The sequence below is a fragment of the Mirounga leonina genome, unplaced genomic scaffold, assembly GCF_011800145.1.
Source record: "Mirounga leonina isolate KUSES-001 unplaced genomic scaffold, KU_Mleo_1.0 Mir_178, whole genome shotgun sequence".
Taxonomy (NCBI): Eukaryota; Metazoa; Chordata; class Mammalia; order Carnivora; family Phocidae; genus Mirounga; species Mirounga leonina.
This window is the reverse complement of record NW_023270464.1, coordinates 24,841,822-24,862,315: the sequence shown is the minus strand read 5'-3', so window position 1 is coordinate 24,862,315 and position 20,494 is coordinate 24,841,822. Positions and strand designations below refer to the sequence as shown.

At 49.3% G+C, this 20,494-nt stretch overlaps 1 protein-coding gene across 1 annotated transcript in view; it reads left to right on the top strand.

Moving 5' to 3' along the window:
* HOMER2 (homer scaffold protein 2) overlaps positions 1–20,494 on the top strand; it is an 84,769-nt gene that overhangs the window by 54,383 nt on the left and 9,892 nt on the right. The window contains exons 3-4 of the mRNA XM_035024229.1: positions 5,481–5,612; positions 18,149–18,241. Coding sequence (XP_034880120.1) covers positions 5,481–5,612; positions 18,149–18,241 — 225 coding nt within the window. The remainder of the gene's footprint in view (positions 1–5,480; positions 5,613–18,148; positions 18,242–20,494) is intronic.

Here is a 20,494-nt window from a genome sequence, read left to right as displayed (position 1 = left end):
TAACCGTGCTGGACCAGAGTCAAAGCAATCCTACAGCAGAGCAGGCCTGTCAGTAGGCAATGAGGGGACATTGTGCTCCCCCTCTGCAATATTCTGATGAAGAGTTCCTGGAGGAGTGGAAATTTGCGTTCTAAGAGTGAATAGACCTTCTGTCTGCCCTTGGTCTGTGGTAGTGAGTGCCCAATGCAGGTGTGTGGGTAGGAGGAGCCCGTGGAGGTGGGGGTGAGGAAGGCACTGGGGTGGCTGAATTCTGGACCCTTCTCTTATGAGACAAGAGAGTAAGGTTAGGGGGAATATCAGGAACTAAATCACAGGCTGGGTGTTCTGACACCTCCCCACTGACACACTTGTGCATGGGTGACAGGGGGGAGGACTGAGCTGGGCGGTTGGTTAGGGGTCTGGGATCTTTGCTCGGAGTGGGCGCTGGGGGTTCTGAGGAATGTCTGCAGCTGATCGGAGCCACCCACTGGAAGTCATACTAACGAGCCAGATTGGTGCCTCGCAGTACAGTTTTGCTTCTTGTTATAAATAGCAATTTGTGCGAGGTTGCATTCTTCCCACAGCAGAAAATGTCACCTGAGACACGTAGTAAATTGCATCTCTTTGAATTTTCCCAGAGTCAGCACTTCCGCTTTTGAGTAAATTATATACATTCCAGCACGCAGCGGTCCTTCTGGCGGCTGAGAGCAGAACCCAGACAATGACAGTCGAAAGGTGTTGGAGAGAGGCGCCTGGGGGGCTCAGTCGGTGAGCATCTGCCTTCAGCTCAGGTCATGATCCCGGGCTCCTGGGATCAAGTCCCCAGGTCAGGCTCCCTGCTCAGTGGGGAGTCTGCTTCTCCCTCTGCCCTCTGTCCCCATCACTCGTGCTCTTTCTCTCTCTCTCTCTCAAATAAATAAAATCTTAAAAGAAGAAAGGAAGGAAGGAAGAAAGGAAGGCATTAAGAAAACCATAGAAACACCATGGACACAAGGGACTAAAATTCCAGAGCGGTGAGGACTGCCAGAGATGATTACAGCACAACAGGCTGAATGTTTCTGAAAGGTCGAGTAAAATTGCCCTCATGTTTACAGGGCTTAGAAAGCGAAGACCTTGCCAAGGGGTCTGGAAAAGAACAGCAAAGGCATGAAAGCCCCAGAGAGAGTGGGGAATCGATGCTGGGCCTCTCTCTGCCCCCTCCCCTGGGGAGGGCACTCGCCGATGCGGGAGGAGCTGAAGGCTGAAAATCCATGCTTGGCCCCTGGGAAAATACAGATCAGCAAGGATTTTGGAGCTTGAGTGACAGAATTGTGGATGAGCGGCCCCAGACACATGGGCAGTTTCTCCTTCGAAGGTTTGCCGAATTTGGTGGTTAAAATTTGGGAGGCTACAGAGCAAAGCTGAGGACCTCTGACGAACAGAATGGAATCCCCTAAAGTCTTTCCTGGAAGAAGAGATAAAGACCTGCCAGGGTCCCAACTGAAAGCCCTAGTGGGCCTGCTCTAAAAACAGAGGTGAGGCAGAGGCAGAGCGAGCCTCACCAGAACGGAAACCGGGCCCTGACCCAGCTCCGTCCCTGAGCGAAATAGGGATTTCTTATATTCCCTACTTCCCTGCGGACAAAAGGGGGAAACTTTCTCTTGTAGGCAATAATGTCACATGGAATCCTAACAAGTTCTTTCATACCCATTTCCCACCATACAGTGAAAAAGGACTGGACCCCCAGAAAGGCAAGACCATATGCCTAGAATCAAGAGAAGCAAAACCCAGATTAGTAGGAGCAGGTTCCAAAATAATCCAGACATTAATAGAGTCAAAGAAATGGAGGGGAAAATGGACAAAGTAGGTGACAGGAAGGAGGATATCCCCTCAAGACTTCGAATGTTTTTTTTTTTAAAAGAATCAAATGGACATTCTAGAACTAAAAAAATGCAAAGTCTAAAATTAAGAGTTCAATGACTCGGTTTAGCAGCAGATGGGCTATATCAGTAGCCAGGATTGGTGCGCTGGAGGACAGACCAATAGAACATACCCAGATTGAAACAGAGAGGACCAAGAATCAGGGTGAAAAACTGGTAAGAACATAAACCGTGTTGGATGCACTCAGGAGGTCTAGCATTTGTGTACTTGGGAGTCCCAGAGGAGAGGAGAGAAGACGGAGCAGAAGCGATATTCGTAGAATGGTTGAGAATTTTCCAAAAAAAAAGAAAATCGAGTCTACAGATTTGAGAAGTTGAATGAACCCCCAAGCAGGATACAGATTTAGCTCTTGAAACCAGTTAATCATTGCTTTGTAAGTAGTACATACATTATTTTCCTTTTAACCACTTATAAGTTGTGTGACCTTGAACATGTTATTTGACTTTGTTGAGCCTCAGTTTTCCCATCTGTGAAAATGGGGATGAGATAGAAGACTGTATGAAAAAGTGCCTTAGGAAGTATTCATTGCAAAGAAATACCAAGGGCCCTCGCCTTTATTATTCCAGCCTGACTGACCCGGGACAGCGTGTTTGGGGCGAGCTTCGGAGTTGTGTCCTATACTCTGCTCCGCCTCTGTCCTCTGCCTTTCAAGAGGGCTTTGGGGAGGGGATGTGGAGGCTGCCCTCGAGGCACAAGTGCACAAAGATCTAGAACGAATCCAGGTTTCTGAATGAGTCTGGTGATTGCTTTGCCCTCCCAGGATTCTGGTAATTCGGAGCTGACGGGGGTTGGCTTTCTGGGATCGCCTGATCCACTCTGATCCAGCGCCCCGCCACACGCCTGCCCTAGGCCTGCTTTGATTCCACCGTTTCAGTCCCGCCCGGGGGGCTGAGTCAGACCCCAGCCAACCTCGTGGTCCCAGAAGCATTCCTTTATGCTTGCCCCCGGTTTAGGTTGCATTTTCCACGCCCCACTCCCCTGCCCCCATCTCTGATAGTGTCAGGTGACGCGGGCAGAGCTCTGGACCCGCCCTGCTTGCATCCAGTCTGAAAAATGCTTGATCACGTGTCTTCACTCACGTGGACTTTGGTCTTCTAGGAGTTACCACGGTCAGAGGGAAAGAACCCGGAGTGCGGTGGAGGCATCGGGATCTCGCGGGTGGGGACAAAGGGAGGTCGTCTGGTACAGAACGAGAAGCATGTTGTATAGAGGTTCCGAGTTTTATCTCTAGGCTCTGCTCCTTACCAGGTCCTTTTCTCCTTCGGTGACACGGAGGGGACGGTCCCCCCTCACAGGCTCACTTGGGCTGATACAAGTAAAGCACTGAAGACGTGCTCGATGAATAGTAATTGCTGCTCTTAGTATTAACTTCCAGAAGTTAGTTTGCCACATAAACAAGGTTTATACTTGAGCTAATGCCTTCTTAGAAAACTCAGTAGGGGGGCGCCCGGGTGGCTTAGTCAGTGAAGCGTCTGCCTTTGGCTCAGGTCATGATCCCGGGGTCCTGGGATCGAGTCCCGCATCCGGCTCCCTGCTCCGTGGGGAGTCTGCTTCTCCCTCTCCATCTGCCTCTTCCCCTGCTCGTGCTCTCTCTCTCTTTCACCGTCTCTCTCAAATAAATAAAATCTTAAAAAAAAAAAAGAAAGCTCGGGCATTTTCATATACACATAGCTTTGATACCTCTGTTTCTAGAGGTGACTCTAACTCCCTGCCTGGCTCTCTTTATTAGTTAAGGTAAGAATCTGTGTCCAGAAGGTCTGTCCTTCAGCAAAATAATTGAAGTTCCTACCATGGAAAGCCAGGCCATGCTAGTCAGCGTTTTCTCTTCCCTGTTTTATCAGTTGTAAGTGTTCAGAGTTGACTGTTGAGAACGCACATTTCCTTAATAAGTAAAACTGCTAGTAGGTTCACCCTTTAGAATATTTACAGGCACACCTCAGAGATACTGTGGCTTTGGGTCCAGACCACTGCAGTAAAGTAAATGTCACAATAAAGCGCGTCCAGTGAGTGCTGTGGTTTCCCGAGGAAGTATAATCGTGGGGCGCCTGGGTGGCTCAGTCGTTAAGCGTCTGCCTTCGGCTCAGGTCATGATCCCAGGTCTTGGGATCTAGTCCCGCGTCGGGTTCTTCGCTTGGCGGGAAGCCTGCTTCTCCTTCTCCCACTCCCCCTGCTTGTGTTCCCTCTCTCGCTGTGTTTCTCTCTGTCAAATAAATAAATAAAATCTTAAAAAAAAAAAAAAAAAAGAAAAGAAAAAAATGCTTTATTGCAAAAAAAATGCTAACTGTCCCTGGAGCTTTTGGTGAGTTGCAGTTAGCGATCACAGATCACCATCACAAGTATACTAATGGAAAATGTTTGAAATATGACGAGAATAATCCAAATGTGACGCCAAGACACGAACTGAGCGAATGCTGTTGGGACCATGGCGCCAACAGACTTGCTTGACGCGGAGTTGCCACAGACCTTCAGTGTGTAAAAAGTGGAATTATCAGTGGCGCTTCGAAGGGTTTCTGCCAGAGTGAGCCTATCGTTGATTATTTACTAGCACTTACCAGTCGTTCGGGGATTATTTATTGACACGTCTCTCCCCTCTTCCTGACTTCCTGCAACGGGAGGATCGGGAACCCTGACTCATCCATCTCTTGTCTTTGGTGTTTGGTGTTTGCCTGACAGGTAGATGCTCAGTAGATATTGAGGCGTGAACATGCCATGTGCTGGATATCCTCCTTTTACCCCTGCAGCTTCATTCTGCGCCCTTGCTGCCCTGCTCTGGTCTCCGAGAGGCTGATCTGCAGACTCCAGCCCTGGGTCCGCGGGGCCTCTGGCTTCTGGCTGGGGCTGGCTGGTGGCAGGAGACCACGGGGGAGAAGCGAGGGTATTTGTTCCACCGGCTCCCCACCGGTGGGACACTGTGCGTAGACGGGTATGTCAAGACAGCCTGCTCTCCGTGACTCTGGCCTTCCAGCCTGTAACCTCTTCCTCCTCTCATCCTTTTAGGCCAAGGAGGGGGCAACATTTAGCGCCCAGTCCCTGCACCACGGCCGGCAGCTTCTCTGTACCCAGCTCGTAACTCTACTGTTCCTTTCTTTGTCAATTAACCGTCCCCAGATTATCCCGATTGGAGCATACCTTCTTCTTGTCAGGAAACCGCGAGCCCCCATCACTGACGGAGATTCTGAGTTGTTCAGGCTGCACACGGAGGCTCCAGGTGCTTAAAAAAGTGCACAGCGCAGTCCCTCCAGGGTGTGTGGCCAGTAGCCATTAAGGGCCGTTGATGTGCGGGAGCTTTGAGGAAATCAACAGCAGTTTGGGATACTGTTCTCTCCTTAGGGCAGACTTTCTCCCGCGGACTGTGAGATCTTATTTCAGGGCGACTGTCTGCTCTCGAGTCCCTGAAGTTACCCCTCGCCGTGGTTGTGTGTCCGAGTCGGCATGGCCTGTGCCGGGAGGACCCAGGGGCAGGTGCGGCGGAGGGGGGCGCGCACGTTGGGCACCAGCTGCACCAGCCCGGGGCTTTGTAAGGCGCTCCGTCCACGTCAGGTCCAGTGTTCACCTCCTGGTCTTCTGGCTCTTCCCTGCAGGTGATTATAAACAGCACCATCACACCCAATATGACCTTCACCAAGACGTCGCAGAAGTTCGGGCAGTGGGCTGACAGCAGAGCCAACACGGTGTTTGGCCTGGGGTTCTCTTCGGAACAGCAGCTAACAAAGGTAACGCGGTCGGTCCCGGGATGCCGGGGGTCTGAGCGGCGCCGCTGCCGAGCAGGATTCCTCTCCAGTCTTTGGTTTTAGCCCTTCTGGCGCCGCAGGGCTGCCCTTTGGGAGACCCCCGGTGCCTCGAAGTGGAGGCGTCGTTGGGGAAGGAAAGCTCACGTGACATGTGTCCCTGCAGAGCCCGAGGTCGCAGCCCCAGCAAACCGCTCTGCCGGTGGGTCCTTTCCCGCGTGGGGCCCCCCGATCCCTGTGCCCCGCGTGTGCCCCGTAGCAGAGGGAGGTGCTGCTGAATGCTGACGGCGAGCAGCTCCCGCCCTGGAGTCCCTGCAGCCCTGACGACGTCACAGTGTTTGGAGTGCGGGTCGCTTTTTTTTTCTGGGGAAAGGATTCAGAGCTTTGATTCGATTCTCTGAGTGGCTTGGGACACACTCTGTGGACCGTCAGAAAGGTGTTGAGGAGCGGATCGAGAACCCCAAGGTCTGCGGGAACAGACTGAGCGCCTCTGACTGGCGGGGCCGGCGCTTGTCTGAGCGAGTGGGTTCCTTGTAGGCTGCTGGAAGAGCCTGTGTGGGTGCGGACAAGGCATTGCTCGAAAGCAACATTGGCTGCTTTCCAGGACCCAGGAACTTACGGGAAGGACGTCACAGGGTCTCAGAGAATCCGAGGCAGAGTGGGAAGGGAAGGGCTGGAGCCGGGCCGCCTTCAGGAAGCTCGGCTTCAGGACTTGTTTCTCTCTAGACGGTTGCCGTGAACATATTTACCGAACTCTGGCTGGGCCAACATGGTGCTAGGTGCCGAGGATGCAGACCGTGGTCCGTCCCCTGAGGCGTTTACAAAATTCCAGATTCCAGGGGACTCGACCGGGTCACTTAGTATGGACCTGGCTGCTTGGGTTCCCTGTGTATACTGAAGACAGCTTTCAGAGAAGGGGGATGAAGACAGGTCAGGAAGCCACCGTGCAGGGGCCCTCGGATTTGCGCCTCGCATCTGTCCAGCACGTGGGCATGTGCTAAGGAGGCCCCAGCCCGCAGATGCAGCCATCCTCCCTCCAGCCGGAAATGAGCCCCTGATGGAGGACACCCACAGACGGTCCTCTTCTGCATCTCCACATACTTCCATGGGGATGCCACTCCCTAAGGAGCCCCAGAGACCCAAAATGGCCTGGTGGCACCCTGAGCATCCCTCTCGTGCCCACCTGCTCACAGAAGCCTTCTTTCTTGGGTACCAAAACCTCCCCTCCAGGGGCGCCTGGGTGGCTCAGTCGGTTAAGCGTCTGCCTTTGGCCCAGGTCACGATCCCGGGGTCCTGGGATCGAGCCCTGAGTCCGGCTCGCTGCTCAGCAGGGAGTCTGCTTCTCGCTCTGCCGCTCCCCCTGCTTGTGCTCTCTCACTGTCTCTCAAATAAATAAAATCTTTAAAAACTAATAATAAATAAAACCTCCTCTCCAGTTCGCCAGGGCCCTGACACACGGGGAAGGAAGCAGACTTCTTGAGTCTAGGTCATTGGGTATAATTGTGGGTATAGTTCTCCTCTGAGGAGAAGCACCACGTCCCACGACTCTGGAAAGTGTGTGTTCCAGCAGACGGCCCAGCAGAGTTCTCTGAGGTGGGAGGGCCAAGAATGCTTGGCTTCATTTCGTTTGCAGAGCCGTGAGTTTGCTGGTCTGAGGCAGCACTATGTGGTATAGACGACCTTAAGCAGGTCTCCGAGCAGCGGGGCCAGCATGGCCGTGACCGACCGTAGTGTCCGTCATGTGAGGACGAGTCACTGTTTGCCCTGGATGAGGGGGCCCAATGCAGTCGGCTTTTCACTAAGCAGCTGGCTGGTCACTTAGGGGTGCGACGCAGAACTCGGGGCTCAGGCTGGATCACTGTGGTTGGCAGTGGGCCCTCCGCAGGTCAGGGGTTGGGGTGGCCTGGAGAGCAGGAGCAGTCAAGGTCACATGGGCCCCCAGGCCCTAGGCTGCCTGCAGGAGGAGAAGGCCTGGGTGTCCCTAGATTGGCCCTTCCTGCCCCTGGTTTTAAGGATTCCCTTTGGTGCGGAGGTGGGCAGGTTGGGAGAGCATTGTCTTAGTCCGTTCGGGCTGTTACAACAAAACGCCACACGCTGGATAACTTTTACACACCAGGAACTGGTTTCTCAGAGCTCTGGGGGCTGGAAGGCTGAGGTCAGGGTGTTGGCGCGTCAGCTTCCGGGGAAGGCCCGCAACTTCTCACGGTGCCCTCACATGCTGGCAAGAGAGCAAGTGAGCTCTATGGGGTCTCTTATAAGGGTGCCAGTCCCATTTATGAGGGCTCCCCCCTCGTGACCTCATCACCTCTCAGCGGCTCCACCTCCTAATCCATCACATTGGGGGTTAGGATTTCAACGTGAGAATTTGAAGGGGACACAGACTTTCAGCCAGTTGCAAGCATTCACGTGGAATGTGGGTATTTTCAGACTCCAGTTCCATTGGGCCCCCGGGTTCCACCGATGTTACTATTCCCAAATCTGTTTGTCACTAACCTTCCAGCTTGCTTTCTTCCCAGTCCCTGCCCAGGCAGTGAGGCCCCTGGCCATTTCCCCAGAGTTCAGTGCCGATCCTGACCCCAGGCCACCTGCCTCGAGCACGCTGGACAAGGAGCCGGTCCAAGTCATGCCCCCAGGGGAGGATTTATTTCCCTTCTCCGTCATCCTCCACATAACAGTAGCAGCATGAGCAAAGCCAGGAGGGGGGCTCCCCAGGAGGGGGGCTGTGAATAGGGTGTACGGGTTTTGGGGTGGGCAAGGCTGTGGCCAGAGGCCGGCTCTGGACTTGAGACTGTGGCCTGTGAAGGATTTCAAGCCAAGAAGGAAAATGATCAGGTTGATCACCTTGGCATTGTAGGTAGATTTTCCCGGCAGACCAGGCTGTTCTGGTCCAGATCACGGATGACGAGGGCCTGAGTAGGAGCTAGAGAGACTTGGGAACTACCGAAGAGCTGAACTGGTGGGACTTGGTGAGTGGACGGTGGGCGGCAGGGGCTCTGGGATGAGGACAAACTGACGGATGGACGGATGGAACTGCCATTTTCTGAAACGAGGAAGAGCAAGGGCTGTGAGAATCAGAGAATTTATGTGACGTGGAAGCAAGTATGATGGTGAGATTTGTTGAACGGCTGATGTCAACACCCTGAAGTGGGCAGCAGGGATTGGGTGCCTTTTCCCTCTGAAGGAGTGCCTGGCGGGGACAGGGGTGGGGGGACCCCCTCCCCACATCGGCTGGTGGCCTCACAGCTCTGGGGAAGCCTGTGGAGACGCAGAGGCTCCCGTGGGAGGCAGGGCCCCAGCGGGCTGTGAGGTCGCGTGCCCCTGACCCCGCCTGAGGCTCCAGGCCTTCCAGAAGCCCAGTCTGACCGAATCACTCTCCGCTGCCTGGAAGAACTTCTTCAGTCTTTGGAGGAGTCAGAAGAGCTAGGAAACGTAAACGGGGACCATTTTTAATGAAAAGAATCGAAAGCAGGAAGAACTCAAAACAAAAATCAGAACAAATTGTTAAAGTTCGCTTCCTTGTGCCCCTGAGACCCGGGGAGACCTCAGGCCATGCCGGCCTCCCCGAGCGGCCACTCCTCGTTTTTCCCAGGCAGAGGGAAATGTGCTGTCATTAAGGAGGAGGGCCCTGTCCTCCCGAGCCACTCCGGCTTCTCTGGCGCTGCTGGAGTGTCCTTGTGCCCCGCGACCTGCCGTTGTCACCAAGGCTCAGGCCACGTCTCCTTTGTTCAAGATGTTTCGAGTCAACTTCTTCCCCCTCTCTGTGAAGGGAACGGTTAGCCTCACTCCGGTAAATTACCATCAAGTGAGGCTGGCAGTTAGCTGGCAGAGAGGGACTCGGGCCTGAGGGCCCCCGAGGCGTGTGGCTGAGGGGACAGCTGTGGCTGCCTGTTCCTGACTCCCCAGAGCAGCCACCCGCCTCCTAGGGGAGGGTTGGTAATCACACCCGGTAACGAGGCTAGACGAAGGAACGAAGGAACGCCGGTGTGGCTACTTCCATTTAAGCACACTTTATACACACCCCTCTCCCCCACCGAAGGAAAATAGATACCCTGGTCTTCGCTGCTCCCACCCTAAGGACCCCTTCACACCACAGTCCCAGAAGTGTGACAGGGACGCTTTCTGCTCTTGAGACAGGCTCTCCAAAAAGAACAGCTGCTGCACATTCCCAGAGGTAAACCGGGGTTCGTCTGTCCACCCACCGGAGGGGACGTGGTACCTCGGCCTCCTGAAGACCGTTGGAAGGGGCTTGCACGTGCTGATGAAAGGAAGAGCTGCCGAATAGAGACAAAAGGAAGGAGATCCAGATGTGGGAGTGAGCCAGTGGTTAAAGTGAAGGTGCTTTCTGGCAGCTGACCTTGAGACGTCATTGTCCTAAGTTTGGTTCCAGGTCACTTATCACAGACAGAAGGAAGCACATCCTGCCACAAAGGAGGTGATCCAGGGTGGGGTTGCTAGTGCTCTGTGATTGATTCACACACACACACACACACACACACACGGCGTTTGCTGTTGACCCATTTTAATGATTTCATCTGTAATTCAAATTTGTATCCTTAGGTTCACCTCACCAAGTCCGTGTAGTTGGAAGAACATTGCTCTATCTTCTCCCTTTCCGATTTAAGGGTTGTTGTTTTAAAGCGGGGGATATTAATCATTCTTTTGATATGTTGTAGTGAGAATGCTTTGGGCTGCAAGGAACAGGGCTGAAACAAATAGAGCTATTCTTTTCATACAAAACAGAAGTCCTGAGGCAGGCCATTGCCAGCAGTGATACGGTGGCCCCAGAATGTTGGGTGTGAGGGCTCTGCACGATTGTTTCTTTTATTGGCCTTTTCCTCATGATGCTAAGATGGCTTCTCAAGCTCTGTCCATCACATCTGCATTCATGGCAACAGGGAGAAGGCAGAAGGGTGGCACCACAGCAGCTTCCCTGTGAGCTCCCTTGGCAGACTTCTCCTTGGGTCCAACAGTCAGTCTTGGGTCCCTAGGCCACCTTCCCATGGGGGGATGAGGGGTGGAGGAGGGGAAGAGAGTGAGAATTAAGTTGCCATGACCAGCTTAGACTGGTTCTCATTCTCTCCCACCTAGGAAATTTCCTGCTCCAGTCAAATTTGAGATTTTGTTAAGCCAAGAGAAAACAAGAAATGGTTTCTGAATAAGCAAATCGTGTCTGCCACAGGGTCTTCGATGGCCAAGGCCAAAAATAAAACAATAGTCTTTCATTTTTCTAGCAAACAACGGTCTTTTATTTTCTAGCATGATAGTGATAAAAAAGATGATGATTTTAATTTTTTTTTATGGATTATTACTACAAGTTTAATAATTGCAGAAAATGATCCTAATAAGTAAAGACATGAAAATTTGGCATACATTTCAGAAACCAGTATGCTTTGAATATCCTTTGATCTGTTGGTTCCATTTATTGGCATCTATTCTAAGGAAATAATTTTAACTGAGCACAGATTTAGCTGTAAGAATTTTCCTTGCAGCATCATCTATAACAGCAAAAGCAAAAAAAACCTCCAAAAAAACCCCCCAAACATCATCCAAATGTCCAGCAGTAAGAATTCTGGTGAAATAGGGGCGCCTGGGTGGCTCAGTCGTTAAGCATCTGTCTTCGGCTTGGGTCATGATCCCAGGGTCCTGGGATCGAGCCCCACATCGGGCTCCCTGCTCCACGGGAAGCCTGCTTCTCCCTCTCCCACTCCCCCTGCTTGTGTTCCCTCTCTCGCTGTCTTTCTCTCTGTCAAATAAGTAGATAAAGTCTTTAAAAAAAAAAAAACAAAAACAAGAATTCAGGTGAAATAAACTCCAGTATATCCTTTAGGGTCATATGATGCATGGCAATTCAGATGCTATAATAGCAAGTCATGTAATTGCATGGAAGTATTAATGTCATACTGTTAATTGCAAAAGTGGCTCTAAAATGAGGTATATCATTCTATTTTTGAAATATGTGTCATGGGGCCCCTGGGTGGCTCAGTCCATTGAGTGTCTGACCCTGGATTTCAGCTCAGGTCATGATCTCCGGGTCGTGAGATCAAGCCCCATGTTGGGCTCCGCATTCAGCGCAGAGTCTGCTTGGGATTCTCTCTCTCCCTCTGCCCCTCCCCCCCCACTCGCGTTCTCTCTTTCTCTCTCTGAATAAATAAAATCTTTTAAAAAATATGTGTAATGGGTGCATATACACAGATAGGAAGCTGTTGGAAGTGTATGTGGTCAGTGCGTATCACTGGGTGATAGGACTATAGGTTTAAAAGATATTTTTTTCTAAGCTGCCCTTTCTAAATTCACAAGCATATGTGCTTTTTTAGAATAAGGGGGAAGATTAGAAAACTGAAGACTTGGAGTCAGGGGATTTTTCACCTAAGGACAATCCTCTGCTGCTCCTTCGTTACTGCTAGGTTTCCATTACCGTAGATAATGCTAGGATTAGCATCTTTGTATGGAAGCCTTTTTTTTTTTTTTTAATGTTCTCAATTTTTTTCATAGACTCTTTTCCCAGAAGTGATATTACTAGGTCAGTGGGTATGAATGCTTTTTTCACTGATGATCCACATTTCCAAATTGCTTCTCGGTGGGGCTTGGGCCACCGCACAATGGCCTGGAAATATCTTGCCCACACTGGGTATTCTAATTGTATTTAATGTTTGCTAATTTAGCAAGCAAAGAATAGTACCTCATTATTTTGATTTGCATTTCCAGTGGGACTAAACAATCGTTTTTAATCAGTTGCTTTCTGTGTTTTTCTTATTTGTGAATTTTGCCATTTATCTGTTGGGTTTTTCGTATTTTCCTTTTCGTTGTGCACAAACTCTCTCTGCTAAAGATAATGACCCTTCCTCTGTGGTACGAGCCTAGCTATGGTGTCCAGATAAGAAAGTGCAGCCTTAGAGAGGTGGGTCAAGCCCACGGTCACACAGCTAATAAATGGTAAACCTGAACTTGGGCCCAGATCCGTCTTCCACATATCTGGTTACCATCTTCTGCCAACGAGGATACCAAGAGTATCCCGCGCCCCCAGTGGTTGTTTCTCTTCTGATTTCATGTTTTTTCCCTTTTCTGTTCAAAAGCTCTACAAGGTTGTGTATTCAGGTCTGTCACTCCTGTGATTTTTCTTTTATTTCTTCCAAATTTAGATATTTACCCTCTCACCTCAAGCAGAAGTTTGATAAATGTTCAATTCCATTTGCATCCAGATTTTTGGTTTTTATTTATTTTTTAATAGATTTCATTTATTTTATTTTATTTATTTATTTATTTTTAAAGATTTTATTTATTTATTTGACAGAGAGAGACATAGCGAGAGCAGGAACACAAGCAGGGGGAGTGGGAGAGGGAGAAGCAGGCTTCCCACGGAGCAGGGAGCCCGATGTGGGGCTCGATCCCAGGACCCTGGGATCATGACCTGAGCCGAAGGCAGACGCCCAACGACTGAGCCACCCAGGCGCCCCTAGATTTCATTTATTTATTTGATAGAAAGCACGCGCAAGCAGGGGGAGCAGCAGGCAGAGGGAGAAGCAGACTCCTCGTGGAGCAAGGAGCCCGATGCGGGGCTCGATCCCAGGACTCTGGGATCATGACCTGAGCTGAAGGCAGACGCTTAACCGACTGAGCCACCCGGGCGCACCATGCATCCAGATTTTTAAAAAACATACGTACCCCTTTACCTCATTGAAAGTGCATCATGCTACTCATTTGTAGTAAGGATTGAAACTCATTTCCCCCTGTTTACTAAAGTTGTATCACTCGTGTGTTGAATCATCTTTCCCATCCGTGTAAGGTTCCTCCTCTGTCCCCAGCTAATGTTGATATAAATGGCAGGGCCTGTTGCCATTGTGCACCTACTGATATAGCACATCTTCTAGAATGATTATTTAAAATGTATCTGATAAGGTTTATCCTACTTCATTGCATTTTAAGCTTATTTTTTGAAATTTTCTTTCTGATTCTCACCCATTGGAATGTAAAGCCAAATCCTCTACAAACTCAGAGTTTCTCTGGGGACAGAAACCAAATCTTAAGTCTTTCGGTGTCCCCAGCACAGCCCCTGGCACGTAGCCATAACTGGTTCCTATTTCTGAGTGAATGAATCCACCCTCTTAGGGTGCTCTCTTACTAAAGGTTGTGGTTAGGGTCGTATGATGCATGGCAATTCAGATGCTATAATAGAAAGTCATGTAATTGCTTTCTATTATTATATTGCTTTCGCTTTTATTTTACTTGACGAAACTGATCAAATGAAGGCCAGAGACACCAGCGTTCCCTTTGTTGAACACCTGCCACACACCCAGCAAAGCCCCATCTCTTTTCCTCCAGTGATCCACGGAGGTACATTATTGCCCCCATCGTATAGATGAGGAGGCTGGGGCTCCGCGTGGTTCAGTGGCCTGCATTTGGAAGGCTGATAAGGGTCAGAGTGGAGCAGCTTACCTAAGCTAGCTGTTAAGCAGGTAGGTCGCAGGACACTGTGGTGTCTGGTGTTGGTGTTGATGGCCTGTGTGACGTTGGCGGTTAGGGGACCCACCTGTCCCCATCTGTATCCCGAGCACCCGAGGGTGGCTGGGAGTGCATGGTGAGACCGGACCCTCCAGCTGCTCTTCTCTTCTTGTCCCTGTGAGCCAAGAACGTGTGTCCTTTTCCCTTTGCTGAGATCTTCTAGGCTGGTGTTACTGATACCAACACCATCACTTTGCGGTCCTGTAGGGATGTGTGTTTAGGTATACGTGTGACAGTTGTTTGCAATCTCCCTTTATAACCGAGAAGGACAGTTACTTGATGGAGCTGGGGAGAGGAATCAGAACTAGTCGGGTCCCCAATCCATACCTGGTATTCTGTGCCTCGGGCCTTGTCTTGGCCATAAAGTTCCCCGTGGCCTGTTTTGAGTTGAAGCCTTGATGAGTAATTTTCTTTTAAAGAGGGAGCGAGTACAATTCTATTTTACATTGTAAAGTTATGCGGCTTCTCTTTGCAAATGGAAAATCAAATCCGTGAATACTTAGCAACTGCCATGGGCAAGACTCTTGGTATCCTCGTTGGCAGAAGATGGTAACCAGATATGTGGAAGACGGATCTGGGCCCAAGTTCAGGTTTACCATTTATTAGCTGTGTGACCGTGGGCTTGACCCACCTCTCTAAGGCTGCACTTTCTTATCTGGACACCATAGATGAGAATCCCTGTCCTACAGAATGGTGGTGAGGAGCCAAAGAGAGAACATGTGTTAAGAAGCCATTAAACTTGTTAACATATAGGTATGGTTGTCCTGAGGGTCCAGGGGAGCAGCGTAGGGCCATGAAGGGGTCCGGGGACAAAGAAGGAAGAAGCCATTGGAGCTGAAGGTTTATATCCTAGGCTGAGAGTCTCCAAGAGTAGAACTAAGATCTTCACCAGGTAGGGATGTTCAGGGTTGAAGTAGGAGTCAGAGGGGATGGAGGCCCCAAGCTCCGTCCAGAAGTGACTTGCTCTGTAAAAGCCTGGCAGAATTTTTTTTTTTTTTTAAGATTTTATTTATTTATTTGACAGAGAGAGACACAGCGAGAGAGGGAACACAAGCAGGGGGAGTGGGAGAGGGAGAAGCAGGCTTCCCACCGAACAGGGAGCCCGATGCGGGGCTCGATCCCAGGACCCTGGGACCATGACCTGAGCCGAAGGCAGACGCTTAATGACTGAGCCACCCAGGCGCCCAGCCTGGCAGAATTTTATGTACTGACTTGGTTGCTGGTGTCGTCTTCTACTCAACTCTTGGCCTCCTGGGAGACAGAGCCGTATCTGATAGTTGCATGGTATACTCGCCCCCGCACCCAGCTTCGTGCACGGCCCGGCTCAGGGACAGTGGAAACACTTGTTCACTGAAGGAGTGAGTGGTGCTTGGACCATGTTTGTTGACTGAATGAGCGTGATACTGGTTAATGACATTTCCAACCTAGTTTAAAAGCAACTTCAAATAAGACCCATGAGAGAAAGGGACCCTGACAGGGACAAGAAGGACCTGTGAAAAAGAGAGCCCTTTTGGTTGGGTAGCCTGGCAAAACATGAAGATGCTTGCAGGGAGAGAGGCATCCCTCCCCTTACTGAGTACAGCATGGCTGAGACTCAGTTAGTAAGGGTTTCTGTTGCAGTTTTCTTCAAATCACGTTTGACTTTTAATTGATACTGGGCACAAAAACATTGAAAATAAGACCTTTAAAAATCCAATCTTTCATTTTTATTTTTTTTTTTAAGATTTTATTTATTTATTTGACAGAGAGAGAACACAAGCAGGGGAAGTGAGACAGGGAGAAGCGGCTCCCCGCAGAGCAGGGAGCCCGATGCAGGTTTGATCCCAGGACCCTGGGATCATGACCTGAGCCGAAGGCAGACGCTTAACGACTGAGCCACCCAGGAGCCCCAAATCCAATTTTTTAATGTCTTAATAAGATTGAAAGGTCTTTATGGTGGCTGCACAAAACCTCTTCTGGGATAGTGTTCCTGTTCCGAGGGATGCCCTGCCATATTCCTGGGTGGATCTGGTCAGGTAAGCTCAGGAAGCAGAAGGAGGGAGCGGAATCCTCCCAGACCCCAAACCACAGTTCCTCACCGAGCGCTTTCTCATTTGTCCAGCAAAAGAAGAGCTGCACCATTCTTAGACTAGACCCGAGCCTTTGATGTGAGTTGTCTCTCAAGTGGCCGGGGTGGGAGGTGTGAGTCTAGAACCCAGAGTTCCTTCATTCACCGAACACACTGATTTGTGCCTGCTTCCTGCAGGTGTTGGCAAGGATGCTGAGAGAAAAGGCACGGAGCCTGCCATCAAGGAGTTTCTGACACAATGTGTTCCCTTTAAGGGCCCCCTAAAAGGAAGCAGGGTGGGGAGGGGCCCTGTCCCTCCCTGCTGGACCTCACGTGTGTTAAACAAGTAACGTGATTTTCCTTTGGCAGCTGTGGGATTAGGTTAAATACGAAGCCCCGGCTCTGGCTTTATTTATGGTCGTGCAGGAGCAACTCGGGCCGGAGCGGAAGGGCTGGCCTTCTCTGCTCCAGCCAGGGCGCCTCGTTCACCGGTGTCTGTCATCTGGTGTGGTTTCCCAAAGCAGACCACTGTCGCCTGCGTCGTGAAGGTACTGAGAGGGTAGCCCGCACTCCGAAATTAATGCGTTCTCAGCAAAAGCCGTAGAATTGTGGGTAGCCTTGCACCTTGCCAGCTCTTTGTGTTCCTCAGCAACCGCATGTAGCTCTCTCTTGCTTTGTAATGCCAGCATCATCCATCACAGAATGTTCTCAGCTCCAACAATGTATTTGCTAATTAAAATCAGTTGTCTTGTCAAGGTCTGTAAGCCCGTGATTGATTTGATTGCTCTGGCATTTGAAGATTTTTTTTTTATTATGAAAATATTAGAAACATTTTTTTTAAGTAGAGAGCATCGTATGATAAACACCCATATACATATCACTAGACTTAACCCTTGTTAGCGTTCGCCACATTTCTTCATTTATTTTATTGTTGTTGGAGTATTTTCAAGTACATCGCAGACATCAAGACATTTCAGTATCTATCTCTAAAAAAAATAATGACATTTTCCCTCATGACCATAACATCATTGGCATTTCTTTTTTTTTTTTTTTTAAGATTTTATTTATTGATTTTAGAGAGTGAGCATGTGTAGGGAGGGGCAGAGGGAGAGAGAATCTGAAGCAGACTCCGCACTGAACAAAGAGCCGGAAGTGGGGCCTGATCCCACGACCCTGAGATCTCGACCTGAGCTGAAACCAAGAGCCAGACGCTCAACCAACTGAGCCACCCAGGTGCCCCAATTGCCCCCCAATTACAGGTGGTCTGTTCAGCACAGGATACGGTCATAGGCTGCATGTTGCCTTTTGCTGTTTTGCATTTTGCTATTTTATATCTTAAGCTTTTAAAATCTAGAACAGTTTCTTCTCCCCAACTCTTGGGATCTTGTTGGTTTCTGTCATATTGTAGAAGTTCTTGGATCTTTCCATAGAGATGACGAAGTTTTTCGTGGATCCCTTCTGTGCTACAGCTATAGTTATGTTCCTGCATTTCTATGAGTTACTGTTCACTGGAGGTGTTTGTTTTTAGTACTTCATTATTAAACTAGCTTCAGCAGCTTAGAAATGATTCAGATCAAAGGCGCCTGGGTGGCTCAGTTAAGCAGCTCACTCTTGGTTTCGGCTCAGGTCATGATCTCAGGGGTCCTGGGATCGAGCCCCGTGTTAGTCTCTGTGCTCAGCAGGGAGCTGACTTGAGATTCTCTCTCCTTCTGCCTCTCCCCCATGCGCATGCACTCTCTCTCTCTCTCTCAAATAAATAAATCTTAAAAAAAAAAAAGATTCAGATCTGACCTGGGCTGGTAGTTTACTGGAAGAAGCATTCCTTATGTTCATTTCTTTTTAATCTCAAAATTATTTTTCTGTATTTATACAGAGTTTTTTGACTTAAAATGAATGCAAAGCAACAAAGGTGGGTCCTGAAGACCAGCCATGTGTGAGGTTGAGAACAACCTCAGTAACTCTTGTTCATGTTCAGTTTGCAGAGAAATTTCAGGAGGTGAAAGAAGCTGCCAAACTAGCCAGAGACAAGTCCCAGGAGAAAATCGAGACCTCGAGCAATCATTCCCAGGTAAGTAATGTGTGTACAAAATAAATCTGAGTGTGATCAGTAATTGGGACTCTTTGTTCCTTGTCACTTTTGACAAGAAATAGGGACTTCTAGCAGGAGGGCATTTTGAAGGCTTTTTTTGACTGTTCGCCTGCTCCCACTGAGGTGATATGACATGTTTGTATGAGACTCTTGAATTTTCCATATGTGCTGATGTACTTTTGACAGAAAGCAGTTCATGAGATTAGAACTGCTGCGTGCCCCTGGCTGCTAAGAGACATTCTTTGTCACTATGTTTCAATACCAGAGACGAGGCAGTGAGTCTACACAAAGGATGTGCATTGACGCATACAGGTACCTTGTGCCCTCGAGACAGAAAACTTGGCTGATGCTAGAGAACCCCTGTCTCTATCTCCATGTTTTAACAAAGTCGGATGGGAGATGGTATTCTGACAGCTCTAGGTCAGCAAAGGAGGTACCCCTTTGCCAGAAATTGAGTATTCATTCTGTCTACTTAAAAGTGTGATGATTGAAAGGAATCTATTTTAGCCCGAAGTAAAAATACCTACATTCTCGATGTCTGGTTTGGTGTATGTAGTGGTGGGCAGAAGGCTTGACCAAGTGGTAAGGTTCTGTGCATAGAGACAGGGAAGAGGAGACATCGGGGGAGGGGGGGAAGGTTCAGGGTTAGGAATAAGCATGGTGCAGCAGACTCCCGGCCAAGAGAGAGGTGCGCTGTGGGAGGAATTAGAGATGCACTTGGAGATTCTGCAGAAGACCTGGAATTCTTCATTACTAGTTTATTAATTATTATTTACTTAATTGTTATTGGGGAGTTTGGGCAGAACTTGGAGGTGTTGCATGACTTCTTCTCTGGAATTGACATGAGGGTTGCTCACAGGTGGTGAGGAAGTCAGGGAACCACAGACAGCAGGAAGGTTGGCAAGGACGCAGCCACAGGGGTAAAGAGGAAGGGACGGATGTTGGGGACAGCCAGTGGGAAGAGAACCAGGAGACTGGGCATCTTGAGCTGTCAAGATTGACATTTTCGACTTGACTGTCTGCTTTGAAAAAATAATAGCTGAAGTCTTGTGTGTACCGAGAAGCAGTGGGGAGGGGGGTGTACCTCGGTGGCTCAGTCGGTGAAGCGTCTGCCTTCGGCTCAGGTCACGATCCCAGGGTCCTGGGATCGAGTCCCACATCGGGCTTTCTGCTCAATGGGGAGCCTGCTTCTCCCTCTCCCTGCTGCTCCCCCTGCTTGTGCTCTCTCTCTCTGGCAAATAAATAAATAAAATCTTAAAAAAAAAGAAGAAGAAGAAGAAGAAGCAGTGGGGAGAAGAGGGTAAAGCTAGAGCCTGGGGAAATGCACCCAGTTGTGGGAAGAGAGCAAGTGAAGACCGCCAAGAAGGAGAGCTCTCCCCATCACTGAACCCGAGGCAGGAACACACTCAGCCTATCCGTGCTGCAGAGCAGAGGGCTCTCGGTTTGTCCACTGCTGGGGCTGGCCCTGAGGACCCAGGGTTTCCCAGCGCCTGTCCTGGCTCAGCATATAAAAGATGCCCTGTGTGAATTTATGGAATGTGTATTAGGCTTCAGGTGGACAGGAACTTTCCTGAATCTTTCCAAAGAATTTTTAATATAATCTGAGTGATACTGTTAATTTCATATACTAATTACCGTACTGAGTAATCGCTGAGGACCTTTAAAGTTGGACACCGGAAATGGTCCGTAATCTAGAGTTTCTAATACAGTCTTTTTCTGAATACCGCATAGTATAGCAATATCTTTAAACTTCAATAATCAGAAGTTCTTTATATAAGGTTTCTGTTTCAATGTTTGTTTTTCCAAAAAAAGGTATTTTATTTTATTTTATTTTTTAAAGATTTATTTGAGAGAAAGAGCATGGGCATGGGGGGAGGAGCAGAGGGAGAGGGAGAATCTCAAGCAGGTTCCCTGCTGAGCATGGAGCCCAACGTGGGGCTCTGTCTCATGACCCTGAGATCATGACCTGAGCTGAAACCAAGAGTCGGATGCTTAATTGACTGAGCCACCCAGGCAACCCCTGCCCCCCCAAAAGTATTTTAAACCTTAAAAAAATCAACTATACCCATAAAGTGCTATTTATATATATGTGTTAATTGTATATCAATTTTTTGTCTCCAAGCTTCAGTTTTTATTTATCTTCCTGATGTTTCCCCAGATGTAGAGATCATTGTACATTTTTCTTTGCATTTTTATTAGAAATCATACAATTGCTTGCTTTCCTGAATCTCT